Source organism: Sardina pilchardus, chromosome 9, assembly GCF_963854185.1.
Source record: "Sardina pilchardus chromosome 9, fSarPil1.1, whole genome shotgun sequence".
Lineage (NCBI taxonomy): Eukaryota > Metazoa > Chordata > Actinopteri > Clupeiformes > Clupeidae > Sardina > Sardina pilchardus.
In genome coordinates this window covers 23,793,607-23,817,950 of record NC_085002.1, presented here as the reverse complement: position 1 = coordinate 23,817,950, position 24,344 = coordinate 23,793,607, and the positions used below count along the sequence as shown (strand labels likewise).

The 24,344-nt window shown below is 43.6% G+C and overlaps 1 protein-coding gene across 1 annotated transcript; it reads right to left on the bottom strand.

Moving 5' to 3' along the window:
* Window positions 1-117: 117 nt before the first annotated feature.
* On the bottom strand, window positions 118-23,607 carry mov10a (Mov10 RNA helicase a). The gene is made up of 22 exons (XM_062546422.1): window positions 23,366-23,607; window positions 23,003-23,108; window positions 22,723-22,910; window positions 21,485-21,726; window positions 19,241-19,490; window positions 17,489-17,629; window positions 15,779-15,941; window positions 14,730-14,881; window positions 13,761-13,931; window positions 12,672-12,819; window positions 12,272-12,433; window positions 10,632-10,735; window positions 10,419-10,516; window positions 9,699-9,797; window positions 8,106-8,214; window positions 7,289-7,406; window positions 4,580-4,771; window positions 4,262-4,324; window positions 3,176-3,301; window positions 1,926-2,014; window positions 1,528-1,646; window positions 118-1,160 (listed from the first exon to the last, which is right to left on the bottom strand). Exons 1-22 carry the CDS (start codon window positions 23,482-23,484, stop codon window positions 1,102-1,104), a joined length of 3,018 nt encoding a protein of 1,005 aa, XP_062402406.1. The 5' UTR covers window positions 23,485-23,607; the 3' UTR covers window positions 118-1,101.
* Between the last annotated feature and the right edge of the window lie 737 nt (window positions 23,608-24,344).

Here is a 24,344-nt window from a genome sequence, read left to right as displayed (position 1 = left end):
ATGTTTTGTCATTCCATCTACATCAGCAGAAATGATCAATTATTGGTTACGTTTCAGCAGATTAACCCCGTGTTTGTTCATGGTCAAAAAGTCCTTTATAAAAACATGGTCACAAAATCCACACAAGTCATTTTTTATTGCTTTTCCGGTTCGATTACAGCAAAAACATTTTTTTTACTGAGGGAATAGTCCGAAAAATACAATCCCATTTACTATTAAACCAGATGACAGTGATTTTTGAGACGGATACAGGCACTGATTTGGTTCTCTTCAGCACCACATAAGAGCCTATCCATTCCAGTGTCAGATGATATCTAGCACGAAAGGGGTAAAGTATTCTCCTCTCATTTGGAAATGATAAGAATATCCCTTGTAGAAAGCTTCTCCTGTAACTAATGAAACGGGAAAACATCACTGAGAAGGTTCTCACTTCTCAGTTATAGTCCTTTTTTGAAAACTAATATGTGTAATTCATAAATGTGGTGAAGTAATCTGTAGTAATGTCTGTAAGGAAAACAAACTAAAAGTAGCAGAGGTGATCTGCATAATAAGCCACTACTCTGACCACAGCAACAACGTGGGGAAAGTTTGGTATATCTAATCTGACTAGCGATAATGTTAACTAGATGCTGCTGGCATACTTCCAAAGGAAAAATAAAATATGACAGAAATAAAAAAAATGAACAGGTTTTGGTCTTTGGTTTTCATTAAGCAGAGAGGTCATGGAGACAGCACGGATGACTGTTTCAGGACCTGCTACAGGGACAAAACCTGGGGAAGTGCGCAAATGCAAAAATATAAATTGAAACAGAACATGGCTGACGTCCATGTGGATTCTAAGTGGCCGAATGACCCAAAGTGCTAATGTTGGATTTCGGGTTCAGACTACAGGAAACCAATGATCACAGTAAAAGGATGGTGTGATTGCAGCACACCACTTTCTACTTAAACGGTTGTATCGAGCGGAGGATTGGGTGAGCGGGCTGGTTGATTGTCTTGGCAGGAGCTGAGGGCAGTCTGTTGTTGGCCAGCCCAGTTTGATGCAGAGTCTGGCTAGGATCTGGGCTGGACGCGGGCCAGATGAGGCTGCTATGCAGGCGATCACTGTTCACTCCGCCACTCAGGATGTTCATGCTGTTGGACAGCACTCTCCTCCATCTCTGCATGGGGAGGGGGGGGGACAAGAGATGGGGTACAGACATTCACACAAACACAGCAGATATACAGTCAACAAACTAAACCATGCTTGTATATTTACACTAAGAATTCCAGAGCATCTTTATGAAGCAACATTAATGAATATTAATCTTAGCAAAACAGATAACACAAACATCTCGATCATACCATTTCATATCAAATAATTACACATGGTGCATGTGTACTACATAACCTTCAGAATTCAGCAACTATCCCATACCCAAATGGACAAAATAGTCATTATCCAGTTTCAAATGGCACAGAGGGTGATCAATCATTGCCATCCATGTAATGCATGTTTGTTTCAGCCCCCAGCTTCAGAGCACCTACCGTCAAACTCCAGGTTGAGGCGGAGGGCAGCAAGTCTGTCCACCACATCATCCTCCCCCTCTGCATCACTGTAGTCAAAGCCAGTGTAGCCTCCCTCCTCTTCACAGTACCGAATAAACCTGGACACAGCACACACACACACACACACACAGGCAAGGACGCTTTATACAGTACACGGTTTTAATGAGGGATCTCTGACAATGTTATATAGTACAATGAGCAGAGTAAAAACAATCTATGAAATTGATCTATTCTCGATTCTTTATATTTATTCATCTCCTCTTTGTGTCAAAGCACCAATTAAGAAATAGTGTTAATGTAAAAATGTACTGTATGTGATTGTATTAACATAAATAATAAAAAATAAATAAAAACAGATGGCAGATGTGTCCTCTCACCTCTCCCAGGTAGGATTCTTCTTGAGTATAACAGGGTTTCCCACCACAACCAGCAGGCTTTTGGCTCGGGTCATTGCCACATTAAATCTCTATGGAAACACACTGAAGTCTCAAAATGGGAACACATGACTTCCTTTCAACTGATTCCAAATAATACATATTCAATACACAGCTCAGTAGTCTAGGTTCTGTATTAAAACTGAATTAACAGCACAACATTTACAAATGTAATAACACATCTTTACACTTTTCCTTGTGATTCATTCTCTTGCATGACCCCGAGTAAGGTGAAGAGTTTAAGAGTAAGAGTTTAATGGTAAAGCTGTGCTACGCGCGTTAAACCCACAGGCGTGCCGCGTGGAGGCAGGCATGCTGCTCTCCGTGGCCTCTGCTGTAGAAGAGGCCTGTTAACTAAATCAATTCACAGCACAGCCCCCTATATAGCACTCCTGGAGCTCCTCTGAGCACTCCGAGGCCCTTTACAACCATGGCCTCCCACATACAGCACAGCCAGGCGCCGGCGGTGAAGGCAGCCAAGCACGGCTCCGAAACGGCGCACTAGCTGCAGCAGCGGCTCAGTGCTTTGCTCAAGGACACTTCAACGTGAAGTACGGGGAGGCCTCCTGTGAAGCAGGAACTGTGTGGTTACCGACAGACGACTGAGCTAGAACCCACGTGTGAAAAACAACAGCACTAGCAGCTGTGCTGTACAGGTGCAAAGTGAAACTGTGCCCTATATACACACACACAGTGGCTTCGTTCCTATTTCTGATACAGTTGCCTTCATGTTGGGCAATGCAATGTCAGAACACACAGTGTTCAGCATCATTTTAACAGGTTTTAACAGGTCACAGGTGAACCTAGCCTGACCTGCCGGCGAATTTGGATCCATCTCCCCTGCTTCCTGTCCACAACCTTTGGGTCCAGTCACAAACTAGCTTATCCAAAAGACGCACCGGATAGTTGGTCTGATTGGTTGAAGGACTATCCAAGCGTATGGAGTCATTTGAACGATGCCAATTGATCACACCTTGTGCAGTAGAATTAAAGCGCAAACTCCCCATACTAATGTTCAATCTCAAGCCAGACTACAAGCCACTATAAATGATCACCAAATTGTCAATTGACAATTTCTTCCTAAATCCATTGGGCGTTAGGTCCATACAGTTTAATTTTGAAGCGGCTGATATCTATGCCTAGTGCGTGATTGTTACATGGTTGATGATCATTTAAAGAAAAGAGTCGGTCACCTTCTCGTTGGTAAGGAAGCCAATATTGAAGTCTTGGTCCATCTTGACGTAGTTGACGCTGCTGCGGACAGTGGACACCATGATGACCATCCTCTCCTGTCCCTGGAACTCTTCCACAGAGCCCACCTACAACAACAGCGGGACAACGTAGTACAATGCTTATTCAGATTGCCCTACTTCACTCTGTTTATATCATCATAAATTAAAGCAGTGGTTCTCAAACATTTTCTGTCGTTCTCCACTTTGGAAGTGGGGAATTTTCAAGTCCCACCTGACCCGACCCCATCAACTCGGCAAAATGGCAATGTTACAAAAAATGTTCCACATTGTATTTCCTGTCTGGATCAGATGCTATTGTAATTCATGTCGGTTTGTTGGTGTGTGGCTATTTTGTTTTTTTAATCTATAATCTTATCAAAAAAAGACAGGCATTATTAAAGATTAACAAACAAACAAAAGTCCTCCTTTTCATCGCGCCCCACCTGACACGTCTCTATTCCCCACTGGTGGGGCCCACCCCACACTTTGCCAACCACTAAATTAAAGCAACACTAAAGCACTTTTCCTCTGTGGCACGCACGCTATTGGTTTACCCAGCAAATAACAATATCCACAGACAAAGTAGAGTATGTCGCATGATTTTATGAAAGTATGATGTATTGCAACATCGAAGCAAGTCAAATTCATAGTTTCTTATGTCTCATTCCACCGAACTACAGATCCGGCGCTACCCGATCTGATAAAACAGTGCGGTTATAGCCGATAAAGGGCTGCAAAGCGAATGCAGAAGTGCCGTTCACCCTGTTATGAGTTCATGAACCACGGAAATGATTTTCGAAACATTATTCCAAGGTATCAAAAAACTCTTTAGTGTTGCTTTAAGTTGTTTGTGTCTTTGGCTATTTATTTATTCTTGCATAATTTTACTTTGTTTCTGAATGGCAGTATTGGGCTCTCATCAGTGCTGTAACAGCACAGTTATTATAACCATTATTATTGCTGTGGTTGCGGCCACCACCTTGAGCTGAGGACTCTCCTTTAAATAACATTTCACGATCAACACACTGGCGCTGCCACAGCACCTACCTTAATGTCACTCCACTTGCTTAGCTCTTTCACAGTTCTGAGGGCCTTTCGAATTTTCTCCACCTTTTGAAAACACAAACAGACCACTCATTCAGACTCAAAGTGCCCAAAGCAAAGCAAAGCATTGTCCACCAGAGATCTTGCCATTCATTTTGTCGTGCTCATTGTATAACTAGGGATTGTTGGGTTGAATCCTAAATTTTAGCTTAGACCAATTTCGAGCTTCCACCGAAACAACATCTCAGGGCTGTGAACGTCCAGTAGAATCATCTTTCTTTTTATTTTTTTTAAATGGACAATTGTGGAGTGTCTCTTTACTTGTTTCCTGTAGGGGGCGATGATGCCGATGTCCTTGGAGCTGAGTTTGGGAATACCCTTCTTGCCCTGGGTGACCATTAGCTTTGTGAGGTAGCTGATAAGGGTCTCCACCTCCGTCACATTGAAAAAGGAGGGGCTGTTGGCCTCCCTTTCGTCTTTGCCCATCACCCCACAGAATACCAGAGGGAACCCCTGCAGTGCAGACAGAAGCAATCGCACAAAATCAGTCAGTCACAATCAATCACACACAGCACTAAACTTAGGATAATATTTTGTGGGAAACTTTTTTGCCAAACGGTTTTGCCATGTTGAAACGTTTTAAACTATATTTTAAATTGTAAACACATTAACTTCTACGTGTAGACATTTACTACCAGTCAAGTGAAAAGATCTGTAAAGCATAAGTCCTTTTAGTGAGCTTAAATCTGTTGTATGAGCTTTGAATCTATCAACGCAAAGCATTCCAAACACTGGGTAAAAGTCTTAGAAATAGCCTTGTGTTACAGTGTTAGTGTCAAACCGTGCAGTGATTTGACACTGGTTTTCTCAAAACATGATATGATATTCCCTATGTGTAGAATAGAGCCACACCTCAGTCAATAAGATCAATAAATCTGACACATCTTATTTTACAATATCAACAACCTACAGCACAGAAAAACAACCAGGGGTAAACCACATCCGTGAAACTTACTCATGCAATTTTTGCAAGGTTCAGCTAAATATTTCTATATGCTCACTCAACAAAGCTCTGGACGATTGAAAGTCCAAGCAAACCTCAACAATGGCCAACTACATGCCCAGGGAAAGGGAACAAAGACGTATATCTGTATGGCCATAGCTTTGATTACTTCCTACAAGTTCATATCAATCACGGTCATCCATCCTTGCTTTTACAACTCGTCCGACATGTCGACAGATAATTGCTGAATCTAGCTTTGATTTTTTAAAAAATTATTATTCGGCTATTTAGTTCAACTGCAAATTGAATTACTCCCACGATAACTCTAGATGAGTATTCCATGTGGGCTTGTAGTGGCTTATTGAAATCTTTTTAAATACACTTCTGCCCACGTTAATTACTTCCTCTTGCAGAGGTGTGTGTTTAACAGGGAGAATAGGGCTGCATGTCCCATACACACCCACACGGCTGACCTGAATCTTAGATAGGATTAATACTGATATGGCCAAACACCTGCATGGAGCTGAATTCAAATAACTCTTTAGTAGTTTTAATGTCACAACTAGGAGAAAAAAAGTCATTGGCAGGAATGAAAACTGGTTCAAACTGAACATTGGTGCAAGCCTATACCTGTATAGGTTCTCAACCATGGAAGAGGAATAACTCGCCTGTATACCGTTGTGGAAAACCACACTAGCCATTTACTAGCATACCAATTAGCACTCTGGAATAAACAAAATAGCGCTCAAGAGAGCTTCCATTGACCACAAAGTTTAATTCACCACAGGGACACAGTCTGACCGAGTACCACTAAGCGGTAGAGTGAATCAAGTTATCTGCAAATACCGCATTCCCATGAGAATGGGCATATGATCTGAAGTTTGAGTTGTGACGCTCCATCTTTTATGCCAGAAGCAGGTTTCAAGGCCTTCCATTCTCTATATGTCACAAGTCCAATTAGATATCAAGGTTCGTCCCTTTCACGGGTGATGGACATGTTGACAAGCCAATTACAGCCATTGTCATGGAGTCAATTAATAATATTGGTAGAAATTCCTGCTACAGTTACCTTCAAAAATAATGTATCACTTCAGCTGGTCTTAATTTCAGGTTTTGAGAATTAATGTTCACCCTTTCCCAGGCATCCAATAATTAGTCCTGTCATTAATCATGTCAACCTGTGTTGTAGGGAGTCTAGGGACGCTTCCCCAAGTGCTTCTCAATTGCTTTTCATGTGTTTCACTGTCATTTTCCTAATGTCCAGTAGTGTCAGTGTCCAGTAGTATCAGATTATGCTTGGTGTGTGTGTGTGTGTGTGTGTGTGTGTGTATAGGAAGGTGTCGTAATGAGCAATTCCCTGCACACAGGTGAGCACATGAACCCAGGGGAACAGGACAATGAGTTCGACAGCAGAGTGGTACATCGGCCTTTTCAATGGAGAATTACCACAATAGGCTCTATGCACAAATCCACTTTAGATTCGCTTGTACTGGCATATAAACCTCCTGTTTATATCTCATGGTAACGTAGACTGACTTTGTGAAAATGTGTGTGATCCCTCCAGCAGATGGGAAAAGGATTTAAAATGTTCTTAACCTTAATCAAGCAACTGAACCAAGTTACTGAACTGGTTTGATAACTTTAGTTATGTTGTTCAACAAGTAGTAGCCTACTTCATTAAAACTGACAGCCTCGCAATCTGTAATTTTCTGTCATAGCCTACTGTGTACAGTGTAAACAGGAAGTTCACTGCCTAGTAGGAAGCGAATCCAAAATGGAGTCGTGCACAGAGCCCATACCCCTACACACAAGGGGTGCCTCTCATTTGTGTTTTTTGTCCTTTTTTGTCCTTCCTCGGTCCTCGTTCCCACTGATCTAGATTAAGAATGATGGGGCGGAAACAATGGGATAGTCTATCCAGTGCTAGTTATAGATCAGTGGGAACAAGCCTGGAGGACCAAGCATCGAGGAGAGAGGAGAGAGGTTGAGAATGGGCCAAGGTATGCTGGTCAGTCATTTGAACAAACCTTTTTCGGCAGGTGGTCCCAGTTGCAGAAGGCTTCACGGTCCATTTTGTTGGCAAACACCTGCAGCTCGTTGTCATAGAAAAGCTCATTAGGCACCTTGAGGATGGCTGGGTGGGATCTGTGATGAATGGGGTGTCAGCAGAGAGAGAGAGAGAGAGAGAGAGAGAGAGAGAGAGAGAGAGAGAGAGAGAGAGAGAGAGAGAGAGAGAGAGAGAGAGAGAGAGAGAGAGATATAAGACGGAGCGATACGGAGGAGAGATGAAGCACTGCTAAATAGCAACGTCACATAGGACAGCACAAAAAATGGGAGGAGATGTTTAAGAAATGCTCTGTGAGTTGTGAGTAGGTGCTCATAGGGGTTTAGATGCGCTGCTCAGCGTCTACATGCACCATTGTGCATGTGCATCATTTGCATGCGTTTCCTGTAACTGCATGCATCTCAGCAGCCAGGAAGTACATATGAATTCAATTCAGTACACGTCGATAAATATAAATTCTACACTGGTTCACAGGTTCCGTCTCTGTGAGTTTATTATAGTGAGCGCATTTACACGCTGTGCAAAAAAAAAAGGATTATTATCGGGGCTTTGTATTGATCTGGTAATTCAAGTGCTCATGTAAATAAACCAATATTCATTATCGTTTACTGCCGTTAACGGTTTATGAAGAATCCGTTTAACACACCTAGGTCTCTGTCAATATTCTGATTTCTTTGAGTGAGTGAGTGAGTGTGAGTGTACTGTACAGTAAGTGTGTGTGTGTGTGTGTGTGTGTGTGTGTGTGTGTGTGTGTGTGTGTGTGTGTGTTTTCCCCTCACCTGTAGTTGCGTAGCAGCTTGGTAACAAAACGCCCGTTGTACTGGTGCGTGTCTTCTTTCTTCTGATAGAGCGTGCAATCCCTCATCAGCCTCTCCAGCAGAGAAAGGCCTGGCGCACAAGATGAAGAAACACCCACAAGGTCATCGCTGAAGCACTCCACTCTTCACACACACCAAGACTCCAGGGAGCACTGCTCCCCAGCCTGATTCATCATTAAATACTTAAGAGATGGTCTTTAGCATGCCATACCAGAGCAGTCCGTCAGGCAGAACGGAGTATTCAGTGTATCTTTATCAATCAATATCCACCTCGTTTATTTCTTTCTTTTTTCTCTCCACTGTCAATCTCTTTAGCAATTAATATTGACCTTGTTTGTTTGTTTTTTTCCCCCTCCACTGTCAATCTAGGTGTTGTGTGCTACACTAGTAGACAAGAGAGACACAGAGGAACATGCATCTGCAAATGTATTGGAAAATGTATTTCCAATGCTTTCTTGTTGGGTAAGCAAGGCTTGGTTCGCTTCACAATTAAACTCCCACTAGGTTCGCAATTAAACTCCCAATGCTTCCACCGCTCTCCCACTCGTTCATTCGCATATTCTTTCTCCAATCGGTAGCAAGAAAAGTACCAGGACATAAGCATTACAAATGCATTATACAATCTAACACATTTCTAATCAATATGTTGTGCCTACAGTAAATGTGCCTGAAATTCCTTTAAGTTGATATGGTACACCTAATTTATTTTAATCAATACATTTCATAAATATTAAGAAAATATGAGCATTGATAATACAGCTTTAAAATATGAATGGCATATCAACAGGTTGTATAATTATTTGAACATAATCACAAGTAAATAAGCATTAAGAACAATATGCTGAAAATGTGAAAAGGTTTCAAACCAATCGGTTGTAAACTGGCGGTGTTGTGCTGTAGTTGCTTTGTGTCCTATGTTTGTTGTCCAGTGTTGTGCTTTAGGTGCAGTGCTGTGCTGTCTTAGGTGCCGTGTTGTGCTGTACTGTGTTTTAGGTGCTGTGCTGTGCTGTGCTGTGTTTTATGTGCTGTGTTGTGGTGTGTTTTAGGTGCCGTGTTGTGGTGTCGTGTTCTGTTTTAGGTGCTGAGCTGTGTGGTGCTGTGTTGTGCATTAAATACTGTGCTGTGCAGTGTTGTGCTGTGCAGACTGATGTTGTGTTTTTTCGGTTGTGTTGTGCTGTGTTTTAGGTGCTGTGTTGTGTTGTGCTGTGTTTTAAGTGCTGTGCTGTGCGGTGTTGTGTTCTAGGCACTGTGCTATGCTTTAAGTGCCTTTCCTGTTGTGCTCTGTGTTGTGCCGTGTTTTAGGTGCGGTGTTGTGTTGTGCTGTGCTGTGTTTTAAGTGCTGTGCTGTGCAGTGTTGTGTTCTAGGTACTGTGCTGTGTTCTAGATGCCTTTTCCTGTTGTGCTCTGTGTTGGGCTGTGTTTTAGATTATGTGCTGTGCTCTGCTGTGCTGTGCGGTGTTGTGCCTTTTCCTGTTGTGCTCTGTGTTGGGCTGTGTTTTAGATGATGTGCTGTGCGGTGTTGTGCGCAGGGTGGGGAAGGGAGGGGAGTCTCACCCAGTCCGTGCCGCAGAGCCAGTGGGGACCGCAGGATGGGCCCCAGCTGCTCAGGGTCGCCTGCCAGCACCAACTGGCCTCTCTGTGGATGCAGCAAGCCTATCTCACACACACACACACACACACACACACACACACACACACACACACACACTCACAATCACAATCTAAACATACTGTACATGTGCATGTTGGTAGTTCCACAAACACACTCTATATGCTACAACTCAAAAGGAAGAGCATGAAGGCACAGAAACATGCAGAAACTGCGGAAACACTCCATCAACCATTTTTGGATCAATGTAAGCACTGACTACACACACTACATTATACTGTACATGGCATCTTCCATTGTTGCTTCCATATGTTACTTCACTTGCATGTCAAGCAGTAGGGGCTCTGAACACTGGTAAAAGCATAAAATGTCTCCAGTCATCCCAATATGGACCATCATTAGTGCTGGTACTTTTACTATTTTTGGGACTTTCTACTTTTTCATTTTTCCTAGAATTGCTGTTAGAATTGCTTTAAAAAGCGTAAAATGTTATACCATGTTGTACGTCGCTTTGGTTAAAAAGCGTCAGCCAATGTAATGTAATGTGATGTAACATGTAACTAATCAGGATTAATGAATTTGCAATCCCACTGAAGTGATGAATGTACGATGTGTATATAGTGGGTATGGCAAGTAACCATGTCTTCCAGTATGCTGCATTCTACCTGCAATCCCAATGATACACTCTGGCTCTACGGCTTGTCCGGCCTCGTCCACAAAGATGTGCGTGAAGTGGCCAACAGGGACGCCCCCCGAGACGAGCCTGCATGGACAACCAGACATTTTGCTGAAGAGCGTCCCAGCCACGGTAGCCACTGCGGTCAACACTGTGGTCTGACTGCACGTCCAGCACCTCAAAAGTTAGCCCTGCTACCTACCTTCCGGCAGTGAACAGTGTGGAGACGATGACCTTGTATTTCATCATCGTCTCTTTGGCCGGGAAGACGAAACAGTCCTGATGCTCGTCCCAGTTGCAGTGTTTCTGGTGAGAGAGGGAGAGAGACAAGTCAGGACACTGCAGCAGCAGTGCGGTGGTCATCAATAGTATTACTATTTGCAACCCTAGACTTGACAGGCATACATCATGTACACATCATGCATCAAGCCAACATGTCATGGATGTTATCTCAAGGACTAGAATATGACTGAGTGGTCTATCACACATAATTTCCACACATTGTATATTACTCAGCCATCAGTATAACAAATAAATGCACACATAGGATTGATAAAATGTGCATAAACAGCATTTTCCCCCTTTAACATGCTTTTTGTTTGTCGCAAGTAATTGTATTCCACACAATGAGTGTCCAGTCATTATACTCTTGACAGTACAGCTTTGTCAGAGGCTGGATGCGAGAATTGTGTTTTTTCCGACACACTGACTCCTTGTGGTTCAATGCATACAAATTAAACCTGAGGAATATTATTCTTAATTCTTCTCTCCATTACCTCAAGCTTGTCTCTGCTAATGGCTTATCCATTATAACTAATGTTCAGGAGGGGATTCTGAGAATTGAGCACAACCTGTATTTTCCCTGACCCCCCCATAAAAAGGTGAACTGCAGCCATAGGGTTCATGTCTGTTTAAGTGCTGGACTGTGGATCTCTCTCTCTGGAAATGGAAGTGGTCAGAAGAGTCGTATCTCAGGCACTCGGGCATGACGCCGTCCAGCAAGGGGGTCAGGAGTATCATTTCAAATGGCCGTTGCTTCGCGTCGTATTTTTCAGAAAGCCTGAGAGCGGCGCGAAAACACTGACTCAGCCCCTTCACTTCCTGCCTTGTTCCGATGAGATAATGGGGTCGATCACGGAGAAGTGAGAACCACCTCCATCAAGCAAAGAGAGAGACGCGTGGGTTTTTTTTTGAAAGATGGCGTTTCTAAACAAACGCTGCACTGGTTCAATTCACCATGGGAAGCAATCAACAGGAGGTGCAGCCTTCATCGATATCAGGGGGTACAGCGCTAACTAAATTACAGCCACGTCACATCTGTCAATCGAAAGAGCAGTGCCTGCATATGAAATGGGGAACTAGGAAGCACTAGCACGCAAAAACAGTGCTCAGGCGAGGCACTTCATCATATCCTGCTGTCGTGAGTCAAACAGCAGTGTACGGCAGGGTGTCCATAATTGTGCTTTACCTCAGCGGGGGAGTGACACGGAGGCTAATCAGGGACGGGATAATAAAGCAACGCTGTTGCAGCTCCAGAGCAGCCTCTGTGAAATGGCTAGTCCCCAGTGTGTGTTTGTGTGGGGGCGTCTTCGCTGTCTCTGCTTGTGTGTGTGTGTGCACGTGTGCGTATCTGTGTGTATGTGTGTGTGTGTATGTATATATATGTGTGTGTGTGTGTGTGTGTGTGTATATATGTGTGTGTGTGTGTGTGTGTGTATACATACAGTATATATTATGTGTATGTGTGTGTGTGTGTGTGTGTGTATATATATATATATATATGCGTGTGTGTGTGTGTATGTGTGTGTGTGTGTGTGTGTGTGTGTGTGTGTGTGTGCTCACCAGTAGTTTGGGGGGTACGGTCTTGGGGTTGTGGGTGCCGGCGTAGAGGCGGAAGAGCTGGTGGGCGTCCACGTAGCCCATGAGGCGCTCACACAGCAGGTCAGAGGCGCTGTTAGACGGGGCGCACGCCACCACGTGGGTGTACGGGTCCGACTTGCAGATCTACAACAGACGACACACACACAGAGAGAAAACATCTTGGTGTCCTGGGTGGATCCTGGGTGCGGCTGATCAATCATTTGATACCGTTGGCTATTTTGCCACTGCTGTAAGGTGTTCCTGTTTTATTTAGCTTAGCTTCAGCTTGTAGTACAAATTCCCATGGAGGTCAAAGGTTAACACTGTGTGTAGTGCAGAGGATGAGCACCAGCAGCCAAAAAAAAACAGAGAGTTCCCGAACCTGATTGATGGCCTCCACTAGAGTGACGGTTTTTCCGGTTCCTGGGGGGCCGAACACCAAGTACGGAGCCGGAATGGAGCCCCCCGCAACAATCCACTGGATAGCGGCATTCTGCTCCGGGTTGTTCTCCAAGTCACGGTTGAAAAATCTAGAGGACGAATACCCGGCCCCCCCGTAAATTTTTTGCATCATTTCAATTTGCAGTAAATACCAATTAAAACTTAACGAAGTATCAAACCATCAATTCCAAAGTGTTAGCGTTTCATTAAAAAAAAAGGTTCATCTAGAGAGTGCGGAGATCTGAGAGACAACTGTGAATCTAGCAGTTGTAAAATCCGGGAGCGTGGTAATTGAACTATCTGCGAGAATGTATTCATAGCTTTATCACATCTGTCAGTTGATTTTCTCTCAGGCACCGCAGAGAGCCACTGGCCTGTGAGAAGAATATAGATTTCCATCCTCGGTCCAGAGAGGAGGAGGCTGGGGCAGGCCCAGGCTTGGGCCGCATACGGGCCACCTCCGGCCCAGAGTCAAAGCCACTGCAGAGCCAGTCATGGTCTCCGGGTGACAGTCACTGGGTGAGAGTGTGCAGCAGAATAGAACAGCCAGTCCCCAAAGTCATTAACATGGATTGTGACAGGAGTGCCACCGGTGTCTTTCTCTCTCTCTGTGTGTGTGTGTTACGTGTGTGTGTGTGTGTGTGTGTGTGTGTGTGTGTGTGTGTGAGTGTGTGTGTGTGTATATGTGTGTGTGAGTGAGTGAGAGAAAGAAAGAAGATAAAAAGCAGCTCTTTGTATGTCTGATTGTCAATGCCTGTCTGCACCGACAGTGCAGTGCAACAGCACAAATAACGTTCATCCAGCAGCACAAACATCGGAAGATCAAATAAATGTACGCAACACTTGCAAAAAATACTTTTTGTGAAATAACCCCCTTTCATTATCATACATCCAAAAAATACTGGTCACTTAAAGAGCTTCAGAAAAAAATGAATGCCCAGTGGGGTGAGTTTATGACCCCATATCAAAGCATCTCTCTCCCAGCTTGTGCGGTTCTGAGGCTAAGGACACTCTTCTGTGGCCTACTCACCGGAGGCGAGGCTGGGGGATCTGAGTGGCTTTGGAGTCCCGGGGGAACAGCACGTCCCCCAGCTTGTGCTGGGTGGCCAGCTCCACCGCCCGGTGCTGCAGCTTCAGAGGGAAGCGGTTGAGGGTGAACTCCACTTCAAACTTCATGTTACTGATGAAGTTCTGCACTAGCCTGTGAACGCCACAAAGGGAACTGGAGCATTAGCAACTGTAGCATGACAGACATTTTCAAACATGGCACTCTGCTACCATCCAGATTGCAGTGCACTGTGTGATCAGAGGCATACAACTGCTTTAATATCGCAGATATAAAGCATATTCTGGATATGATTTACGGACAGCAGGTGGAAGCTTTAGCATCAACTCTGGCATGACTCCCAGTATTCAGATTTACTGCAGTCAGTGGTGAAGAATTATTGGCACATTTATCAATAATATCAATTTACATTTAAGGAAACGTTCATTGACCAGGTTTAACCACAGTCCTAAAATGTAGGCTATAGGCAGTGAGTCCTCCAAACCCTGTAATTAAACTTACATTAATTTAATCTCTCTGCACCCTCAATTAGACCTGTATTTGCCTGTCAGTGTTAATGTATTCAGAAAATGTCTTCATTTACTATATTCCACTGCAGTTTAAAAGACGACAGACTGATCAGTTGTGATGAATGAGTCCAATAAAACCCTGTAATTTTACCAGACATAACACACCCTGCTCACCCTTCATAAGCTCTGAATGTGTACGCATCAGTAACATGCGTGTCATGGATCATATGCGTGTGTGCGAGTGTATGTGTGTACGTGTGTACGTGTGTACGTGTGTACGTGTGTACGTGTGTACGTGTGTACGTGTGTACGTGTGTACGTGTGTACGTGTGTACGTGTGTACGTGTGTATATGCGTGTGTACGTGTGTACGTGTGTATATGCGTGTGTGTGTGTGTGTGTGTATGCGTGTATGTCGTACACACTTCTTGGAGAAGCCTAGTTTGACGTTATCCAGCTCCACGCGATGCACATAGCCCTTGTAGACGGTGAGTGGCTGCGACATGTCCCCAGTCTTGGAGACCTTGAGGTGGTCCCCTCTTAACACCGACGGCCTGTTCTCTGCCACACCGGGCACCTGAGAGAGGAGCAGGTGCAGAAATAATAAATAATAATAAAAATACTAATTAAACAACAATAACAATAACAATAATAATAATAATAAAAAGTTATAACAAACAAGCACGCACATCCAAATTCTAAACTTGGGTGCTGGACAAACTGGGCATAACAACATACTGTAAGTGAAAGAAGTCCGCCACTCCACGGGCTCCAAATTTTAGCAGAATTTTCCTAGGCCTATGTAACGTATGTAACGAGCATCAGACGAAGGGCTAATGCCCGAAACATTACACAGGTCTAGCAAAATTCTATCAGGATCTCATGGTGTAGCGGACATCTTTCACTTATTTTGTTAGGATACAGATACAAAGGCACGTTTCACTGCAGAACATGGCTTGGCCCTGCTTTTATTAACACTAGTCTTTTTTTTCCTATTTGCTTGAAAGCTTAAAATGATTTACTCCAAACACAAGCTCCGTCATGGATATAACAAAATGATTATTTATAAAACAGCATTACAAAATTCATCTGAAATGCTTTAATGGTCCATTGCATATAAACAGAATTGAGTCACAGGGGAATGTGGGTTGGCAACCGTACTATTATCCAACAGTTTATTCAACTATGCTTCTTCGATTTTTGACACATGTTCATTTAAGCGTTACATTATTTTCAACAGATGCAAATCCCATCACAAATATTCTGACAGAGGATTATTTGAATAAAAGGAGCAACATCTCTTGTTCTGTTCTCTCACTTCATCGCTTTTGTCCCGCTGGTCAATAGAAAGGCGGCATGCGCCTTCAGTAGGTTTAATTTAGCCTTTTCAGGCACAGGAGATCTATACTTCTATTACATGCTCTTCTTCCGGGCTATTAATGACGGAGTGGGAAGGGTGAGCCGTCTCTCTTACAGTAAGGTTGAGGAGCTTTCTGTTGCTCTTGTCTTGGGTCATGGTCTGGGCGTGCATGTCGTACTTCTTGATGTCCACCTCCATCTGGATCTCCTCCAGGTGCAGCAGCAGGTGGAAGCGTCTGGAGTAGCTCTTCATGGACAGGGGCGAGTCCAGCACACCCCTGACAACACCAAACAAACAAACAAACAAACAAACAAACAAACAAACAAACAAATCGACAACTCAGTGAGGTTATGAGAAGGCTATGTGTCGAAGGTGAGACAACCAGCGCTGGGTCCGCACACGGAGCTCCACGTTTGAACTGTTTTTAATCGAGTAACGTTTCAGGCAAACGCCCTTCTTCAGACTTGTCGAAGGTGACCACACAAGCACAGGTGGCCAGCCCATGTTTCACACAGGCAGTACCAAGTGGCTGAACATGGGTAAAGAAAGGCGTTGATATAAATGGCCCAAACAGGAGGCACAGTGGGGCATTATGGATGGTCTCTCTGTGTCCTGCTTTTCGTCTCGCTCATGGCCCAACAGGACAATCAATTAGATTCTCAGTAGCTCCACGTTAGTCGAATGTGTGATTACGTGCCAGAGGTGCAGAGCCCGAGGACGCTTTGCCACACTTTATGACACGACTCTATTTCTCACGCAGTCCTATCCTCAGCTGCCTTTAAATAGGGTCTCCATGGTTAGCTTCCCATAATGTTTCATAAAGACTCCTTTGTGCTTGGCGGCTGCCAGACATTCACTGCGGTCCCATTCATTGTAATACTGTTGACGACCCCCCCCCCCCCCCCCCCTCTCTCCCTCCCTCCCTCACCCCCCCTCGGTCATGGACAGTTTAACATAATTTAATATCTTTTTTCCTCTTGAGGAACCTGGAGCTGCAAAGGGTCCTAGTCTTCTTATTAATTCTATTGACATGTCATAGCGAGAAGGCCTAAGGGCGGTGGGGGGGGCGAGGGAAATCACGCCGGCCCTAAGTGTTATGGCCCCATAAATTACAGTAATTCACTCTGTGCGATGGGAATTACGGAACCCATAGTGTGAGGATTTTTTATTTAGATGAATCACAAAAACGCCAGTAAGTCAAATCACCTTCATTTTACCTCTGGCTGCGGTGTCTATTATGAGGCCATTTTATATGTAAGTCAACTCAGGACATGCTCTCTCTCAGAGTAATTGCATTAATGTCACATTAATGCATTCGAGTGCATTGTGTTTGGCAATCTAATTCAAAAGTGTTCCAAAAGGCAACTACGCAGTGAGTGAACTATAACACAACTAATCAAATGCCATGCAATTTCGTTCTGTTCTATTTCTATATGGCTGTGATTTTGATCCATTACATTGCTATATACTGTATAGCAGCAGATTATCTGTACACCCCATCTCTTTCTAGGCCTGAGCCTGTTACCTTTAACGTCTGCTTGCTTTATTTGGTTTGTGTGTGTGTGTGTGTGTGTGTGTGTGTGTGTGTGTGTGTGTGTGTGTGTGTGTGTGTGTGTGTGTGTGTGTGTGTGTGTGTGTGTAGCACACCGGAGCGCTTACCTGAAATAACTAGAAGGAAAACAAAAACTACTAGTAGCAGCATGTATGTACGTGTGTATGTGTATATGTGTATATGTATGTATGTATGTGTGTGTGTGTGTGTGTGTGTGTGTGTGTGTGTGTGTGTGGCTGTCTGCTAGAGAGGCCTCTGTGTGGTGCCCTCACCTCACCACTGGGAGTTGCTGTCTGGCAGCAGGAGACAGATACTCCGAGTCCTCCAGTCTCTGCCTGGCCAAGTCTTTAAGGTACTTCGGGTATTGGTATTCCTTCAGCTTCACAACACTTTTCAGCGAGTGGGTGACAAAACTGTTTAATAGCGAAAGGAAAATATGGAATTAGTCAAGCATGACAGGATTTTTTTTCCAACATGAATACTTAAAACCAAATTGAAACAGCAGAGGCCATTATGCCTCCTAATTGCCTAAATTAATATTGCAAATGTGATAAAAAAATTAAATAAAAAATAACCTCATTACTACTCGAGATACCGAAAGCTCCCTCTACAATCGAACATTAAAAATTTCACAGGAACTCAACTCCAAATGATGGTGCATGCTGTACTATGAGAATGAGAAGCCACAAGAAGAAAAGCTCCATTTTAGGATGTAAGATTACAATTAACTGGCAGCCCAAGGGCACCAGTAAAAGATGATACATTAGTGGCTGACAAAAAATTGAATGACCTTTTCTGAGTGTGATTATTCACTTCAAATTCCCTTCAAAGTTCATGTGGCCCCATTATGTCTTTTCTTGTGTGTGTGCTTCTTATTTAAAGGCAATGCTATCTATAGCATGTTTAAACTGAAGTTGATTACATGTACATGTAAATAAAAATATCACTATGGAGCAGACCTGACCCAGGTCTGGCTCAATGTCACTGAAGGTTATGGTACTCTCAGCTGCACCCAGCGGCCGCAGCAGTAGTAGGCGTCTCCACACACCAGTGTTGCCAGATTGTGTTGAGTGATTTACGCCCAATCACGTTCAAAAACCAGCCCTCTTCAGCAAGAAAACGCCACAGAGAACCATTTAACTAAAAATTGTATTTGCCAGCCTAAAGCATTTTGGCAGGCACCCGCCCAATCTGGCAACACTGCTCCACACCAGTCTCAGCTCTGCGTAAACCCCTATTCACACAACCGGCATATCGCAATCTCTCTGCAACACGTCCCCTTTTCGGAGGAAGCAAGCATCTACCATGTGGATGCAGCTCCATAGATTTCCATAGATCTCTGAAGTTTGCCTACAAAAAGGAACCACAGCTGCCATCTTTGCCCATATAAGGAGATCTGGGTGTTAATTGAAGCTAACTGTCTATGGCAACGATGGTAGCTTTTTTCTAGGCGAACTTCATAGGTCTATTCAATCCAAGCGGTCCGAACTCCCCGAAAAGGGAGCGGGCCGTGCAGCAAATTCAAAGTTCCCGTATGTGCCGACATAGAGTATTACCCCAATGCTTACACCTTCTGCACGCTCATCCTCTAGTAACAGTACTGACTGATGAAGCATTAAATCCTACTAACAGTCTCCTCTGTATTGTAGCTTGAATACCATTCCTCATCTTTATTACCTCCGCCAAGGAGCTTATGTTTTCATTGGGTTTGTTTGTTTGTCTGTCTGTTTGTTTGTTTGTTTGTTTGTCTGTCTGTTTGTTTGTTTGTTTGTCTGCTTGTTCGCAAGATAACTCAAAACTATATGGATGGATTTCGATTACATTTTCAGGAAAGGTTTAAAATGACCCAAGGAAGAAATGAATACATTTTGGGAGTGATCCGTATCACCGTCTGGATCCATGAGGTGGTTATGTTTTCGCTTGGCGGAGGTCTGCGCTCTTTGAGTGCTTTTCTAGTTGTTGTAAGTCACTTTGGATAAAAGTGTCTGCTAAAAGGATAAATGTAAATGTAAGTGTAAACCCACCTCTCTGGAGGTTCTCCCTCCTCCACCACAGTGCACACAGCCTGGAGCATGGCCCCCTGCCTGGGGCTGTAGGGGGCTACGGGTCCCAGCTCTACAGCCAGCTGGGTCATGGCCACGGCCTCCATCTCCCTGACAATGCAGAAGGGCTTGGAGGAGGTGGGCGGGTCGGCGCAGAACTCAAAGTACATGGAGGCAGGGAAGTGGCCATAGTGGTGTAGCTGGTAGTGCACCTCCACAACGTAGCGGTCACCTGTGGGGGTGAGGTGAGGCAGGATGTTATTTGTGGATGCTCATGCCAGATATACGGATATGTGTGTGAGGATCCAGGTCACGACTCTGGCGAAAGGCTGTTGGTATTTCAGCTCAACAGCCCATCACACCACATCCTTTCCATACTTCTGAAGCAACATGTTGATTGTTTATACTGTAGCTTGGTGTGAGCTACTACATTTGTTTCCATTTAACAGAGCCAGAGGGGACTTTGTACAAACACCATTTTTTGGGGTGCACACACACACACACAGCCAGAGGACCAACAAAGAGAAATTCACAGAATTTGACAGACCGAGTAAGGCACTGTGCTTTCAATCATCACAGTAAACTTGCTTTGAGCTACAGAATGCACACATTGCACAGTGTGTGATGATGTGATGAAAGGTGTGCATTCTGGTGATGAATAAAATATAATAACAATAGGCTAATTGCTTATGAGCATTACAGTACATGTATATGTACAGTATATGCCATGAGCACTCTGAGGAATTTAAACAAGCACCTTTTTTTTAAGATAACAGAAGAAAAGAGAAGATTTATTGCCCCTTCAATTTACATTGAATGGAGCTTTGTCTTTTCTACCCATTTCTCCTGGCTAGTGGGACCTTGAGTCTCTCCCTTACCAGATGGCATCCGCTGGAAAGATAAGTGAAGGGGTGAGTGGGGTCATTATAGACCCAAGTTGCCTTCTTGGTCATGAACCAACCATATAGGTTCAGGAGTTGCATTTATAACATATCCAAGCCCATGGGTGATCAATTGAGTCAGCCAGTTCTCAAACCAGGAGAGGACATTAAATAAGAGAACACCCTATGGCCAGGGTAGGCTTGCTGGTGTTGAGGCGAGAGCTGCTGCCTTGCTTTTTTTTTTTTTTAAACAAATGTAGTCTACATTGGTCTGAAAGGTGAGTTTGGCATCAATGGTTGTTCCCAGATATTTGTAATGAGGGAGCTGTTCCACTTCCTGCCTTTCATGATGAGTCGTGAGAGTCCTTGAGTCGTGGATCTGTCTGAGGTTTCTTCCTATATGTATCTCCAATTCTAGGGAGTTTTTCCTTGCCCCTGTTACTCATGGGCTCTCTTTGAATGTTTAACACTCTGTAAAGCGCCATGAGACATGTGTAATGTTTTGGCGCTCTATAAGCGAAATTAAATTTAAATTGAAATGATAACTGGCTTGAAAAGAGGCCTTTTTCTGTCTGACCAAGGTCAAAGAAGCTGGCATCAAACCAGGTGGCAAGATTGTCTGTCTGCTGAGAGTAGGGAGGGCTGGTGATATCTGCATGCAGATAACCAAGGCCATGTAATCAGCATACTTTCTGGGGGAGACATCTTTGCTTTGACACTGTATTTTATTTGTGTATGGAGAATGGAATAAAAGATATAACACACCGCTGAGAAACAATGATGTCTTCAGAGTTGCAACAAGGCCAGACAGGCAAAGTCCATCATTGGTCATCACCGGACTACTCACTTGTATCACTTGTCCATCACTGTTACTTTCCACATTCACATACTAACACTGCTTCAATATATAAATCAAAGGGTGCCAGGAATAGGGCCAAGCTTATTTAGAGAACTGATCACCAAGAACACGGAATTCAATCTAGTTAATAATTTCCGGTTGTTATCTAATCTCTTTGCCACAGTTGAGAATACACCTGTCACCAGGAAATGACTGTGGAGAATGACCCTCTCTTCAGCCAGCTCATGCATCAATTTCTGGGGTTTGTTTAAAGAAAAATAGTAGACACTAAACAGCAGACTGGCAAACATTAACCTCATTGTCACTGAAGACAAGAGAATCATTGTTTCCTCAGATCATTTACTGGTTTCATATGATATGACATGCTACCATTTACCTTCCATACCATTTCTGAAATCAGAGAGAAAGTCAAAGTAACCAGTCACAGGCCAGCGTGAGACAGAGAAATACTTTCACACCTGCGCAGGTGTCTGTCAGCGGTCTTACCTGGGCAGAGAAGAAGGGAAGAGACCCGGGTGACTCTTTTCTCATCCACCAGAGTGAAGCAGCGGATCCGGTGGAGTGCAGTGTAGTAGTTGAAATAGATGGAATCTGCTGCCATGTTTTGAATGTGGAACTTGACGACAACAACCTTTCCAAGTTCCTGGATGTTGAGGTGAATCCTGCCATTGGTTGCCACTGGATCTGAGGATATCTGGATGCCACCTTTGTCAGAGATCAACTTTACCCTGTAGAGACAGAGAGCAGTCATTGTACCCATTGTTCTCGGAGGGTGCACAACTTCAGGTACAGATCGTACCGGAGTAGGCTATGACCTGGTCCACATTGGGACAAGAACCGATGGCTGGGGATAGTTGGGACAGATGAAGTCCAGAGACAGCTCCAAACTTGGAGATGCCCTTGTGGTACAAAACCTTGTGGTACAGAGTCAGCAGTCAGTCAGAATTCTCAGAGAGCTTTATTCACGGTACCAGAGACCTACAGTACATCGTGTTGCTAATAGACACAGTCTGACAATACAATACAAAGTTACACTTCTAATACAGTCTTGACTAATGACATCTCCGTCTGTGGCATCAGGTCACTCTCTCAGTCGACAAGTAACACATCAACAATTTACCACACAAGGCTGTATCCCTAAACGACCGACATCTGTGGCATGTTTTCGCGTCCGACCTGATCCCACTAAATCTGTGGGAGGGCTCCAGCCTGCTCCTCAGACAAAGACAGCTCCTTCCCAAGGCCCACACTATCTCAACAGAAACAGCACAAATCCCACAACACGGCAGGCAAGACATAACACAGGCGCCAGACGCAAATCACCATCTCAGTTGTCAACTAAAACATGAGCTCGAATAACCCACTCAACAAGGCTCAGTTAAGACTAAAATAGTAAATGAGCAAATATAGATTGTCACATATATGGACACGTTCACTCCTTAGGGTTAAAATGTATTCTCATGTAAATCTCAAAGTCAGAAGAAAACAACTGTCTCACTCACTTGCCATGAATCACTTTCTATTGTTTTACTCCACCCACTCAGCAAGGAATAAAACAGGTGAGGGGTGAATAAAGTGAGTACTGTACATTCATGTGTGGTGGTGTGGTTCCTAAAATCCACATACTCTAAGTGACCCATTTTAGGCATCTAAAAGGTGAGCGGTGAACATCAGGTCACCATCTATTCTAGCGCAACATACTGTGATACAGATCTAAGACATACCTGTTCACCTTGAGCTTGTTAACTACTTCTTTGGCCAGCTTCTTCTTCGGCGTCAGGACCGGGTTCATCATAGATGGAGAGGTAGAATGGGTGGAGAGAGGGGAAAGTGGTGCACTTGTTCCGTTGTCTGCAGCCCTCCCATCTGGCTTGGCTGGTCTTCTCCACTGATCACAGTAGTACACTCTCACCTTCAACACAGAGCAGGATACACCCATCATTCTCACACAGACACTGCCCATACAGGCTGCTGAGTGCTTTTTCTTTTTTAAGAATGTCTTACCTGAGGTGTTACATTTAAATATATTTTGCCTTGTTTTCTGGTGGCTTTGCTGTTTTTCTGTAAGGCGTAGATAACACTGCAGAACTTGTGATCTTTGGCTCCATTCCTACAAATAGTACATAGCCTAAATGACTTACTGCATATTAAAAGAATAACATTTGATCAGTAGGCTAGGCCTACATTTGTTTGGCGAGGACTGAAGCTGTACGCTACACGGCTATTATGACTAGTTTCACTTCCCTGTAAACCAGCTCCAGACGGCTACTTATGGGGTAGGCTACCTAAACAACCAGTTCAGATCAACCTGTCTCGTCTAATAAAAGTAGCATATGCCAAAAAACATGACAAAGTGACCGAAAGCACCTTTTGAATTCCAAATTGTAAATATCCTTCAGTTCATTTATACTTGTTTTCGACTTCCTCTCTCCCAAGAATTCTACAAAGTCCAGTCCCGTCTCTAGCAGCGCTTTGAGGGCAGGCATGACGATCCACTGCGATGTAGGCTAAATGTTGTAAACATGAACGAAATTAGTTTGACGATTTGATTGGGACCCCCTGTGCCCAATTCACATGCTCTCAGACGAACTGTGGCACAGGCTACTACAGTTCCGCTCTGCCATTTAGCCCATAGACATTGCGAACCGTCGCAAAAGTACTCGTCTTTTGACAAAACGGAAGTAAGGTAGAGATCATCATATTAAAAACTAGAGCAAATTTGAATATAAAACCTTATGGACTGCCCAGACCGACTACCCTGTGCTGCTGTTCGATATAAAGAATTGTTCCCGACTCCTCTGTGAAATGTGGGAAAGAAGTGTGCTGAAACACCACTCATACACAATTACGAATTTGTACAGACTCCCTTATCTATTACATAACAAGCTCTCCACAGGTTACTGTCTACTGTAAAAACATTATAGGCCTACACTTTTCAGGTGAATATTGTAATTGTATTCAATTGAAATGATATACATAGCCACATTACAGAAAAATAATTATAACAATGACAATAACAGTAATAAAATAACAAATTCTCAATCGTGAACATTTGCATTGCAATTGTGATAATAATCTAAACCCATAATAGGTGTAAATAGGTTAGTGAACTGTTTGCAACATGCAACATAATATGCAAAATGTAATTACCCTGCAATTTTCCACATTCTTCTGGCTAGTCTATTATTTCTTGTGAAATGCTAAAACAAACCTGACACATTGCATACCCTCTGAGGCCCTTAGGATTAGTAATTGCATGTAAACGATTACATTATTTATATTTTAGAATGTGAGCACTTTATTTATGTTTATATTTTAATGTAACAAGCGCATGAAACGCTTTTTA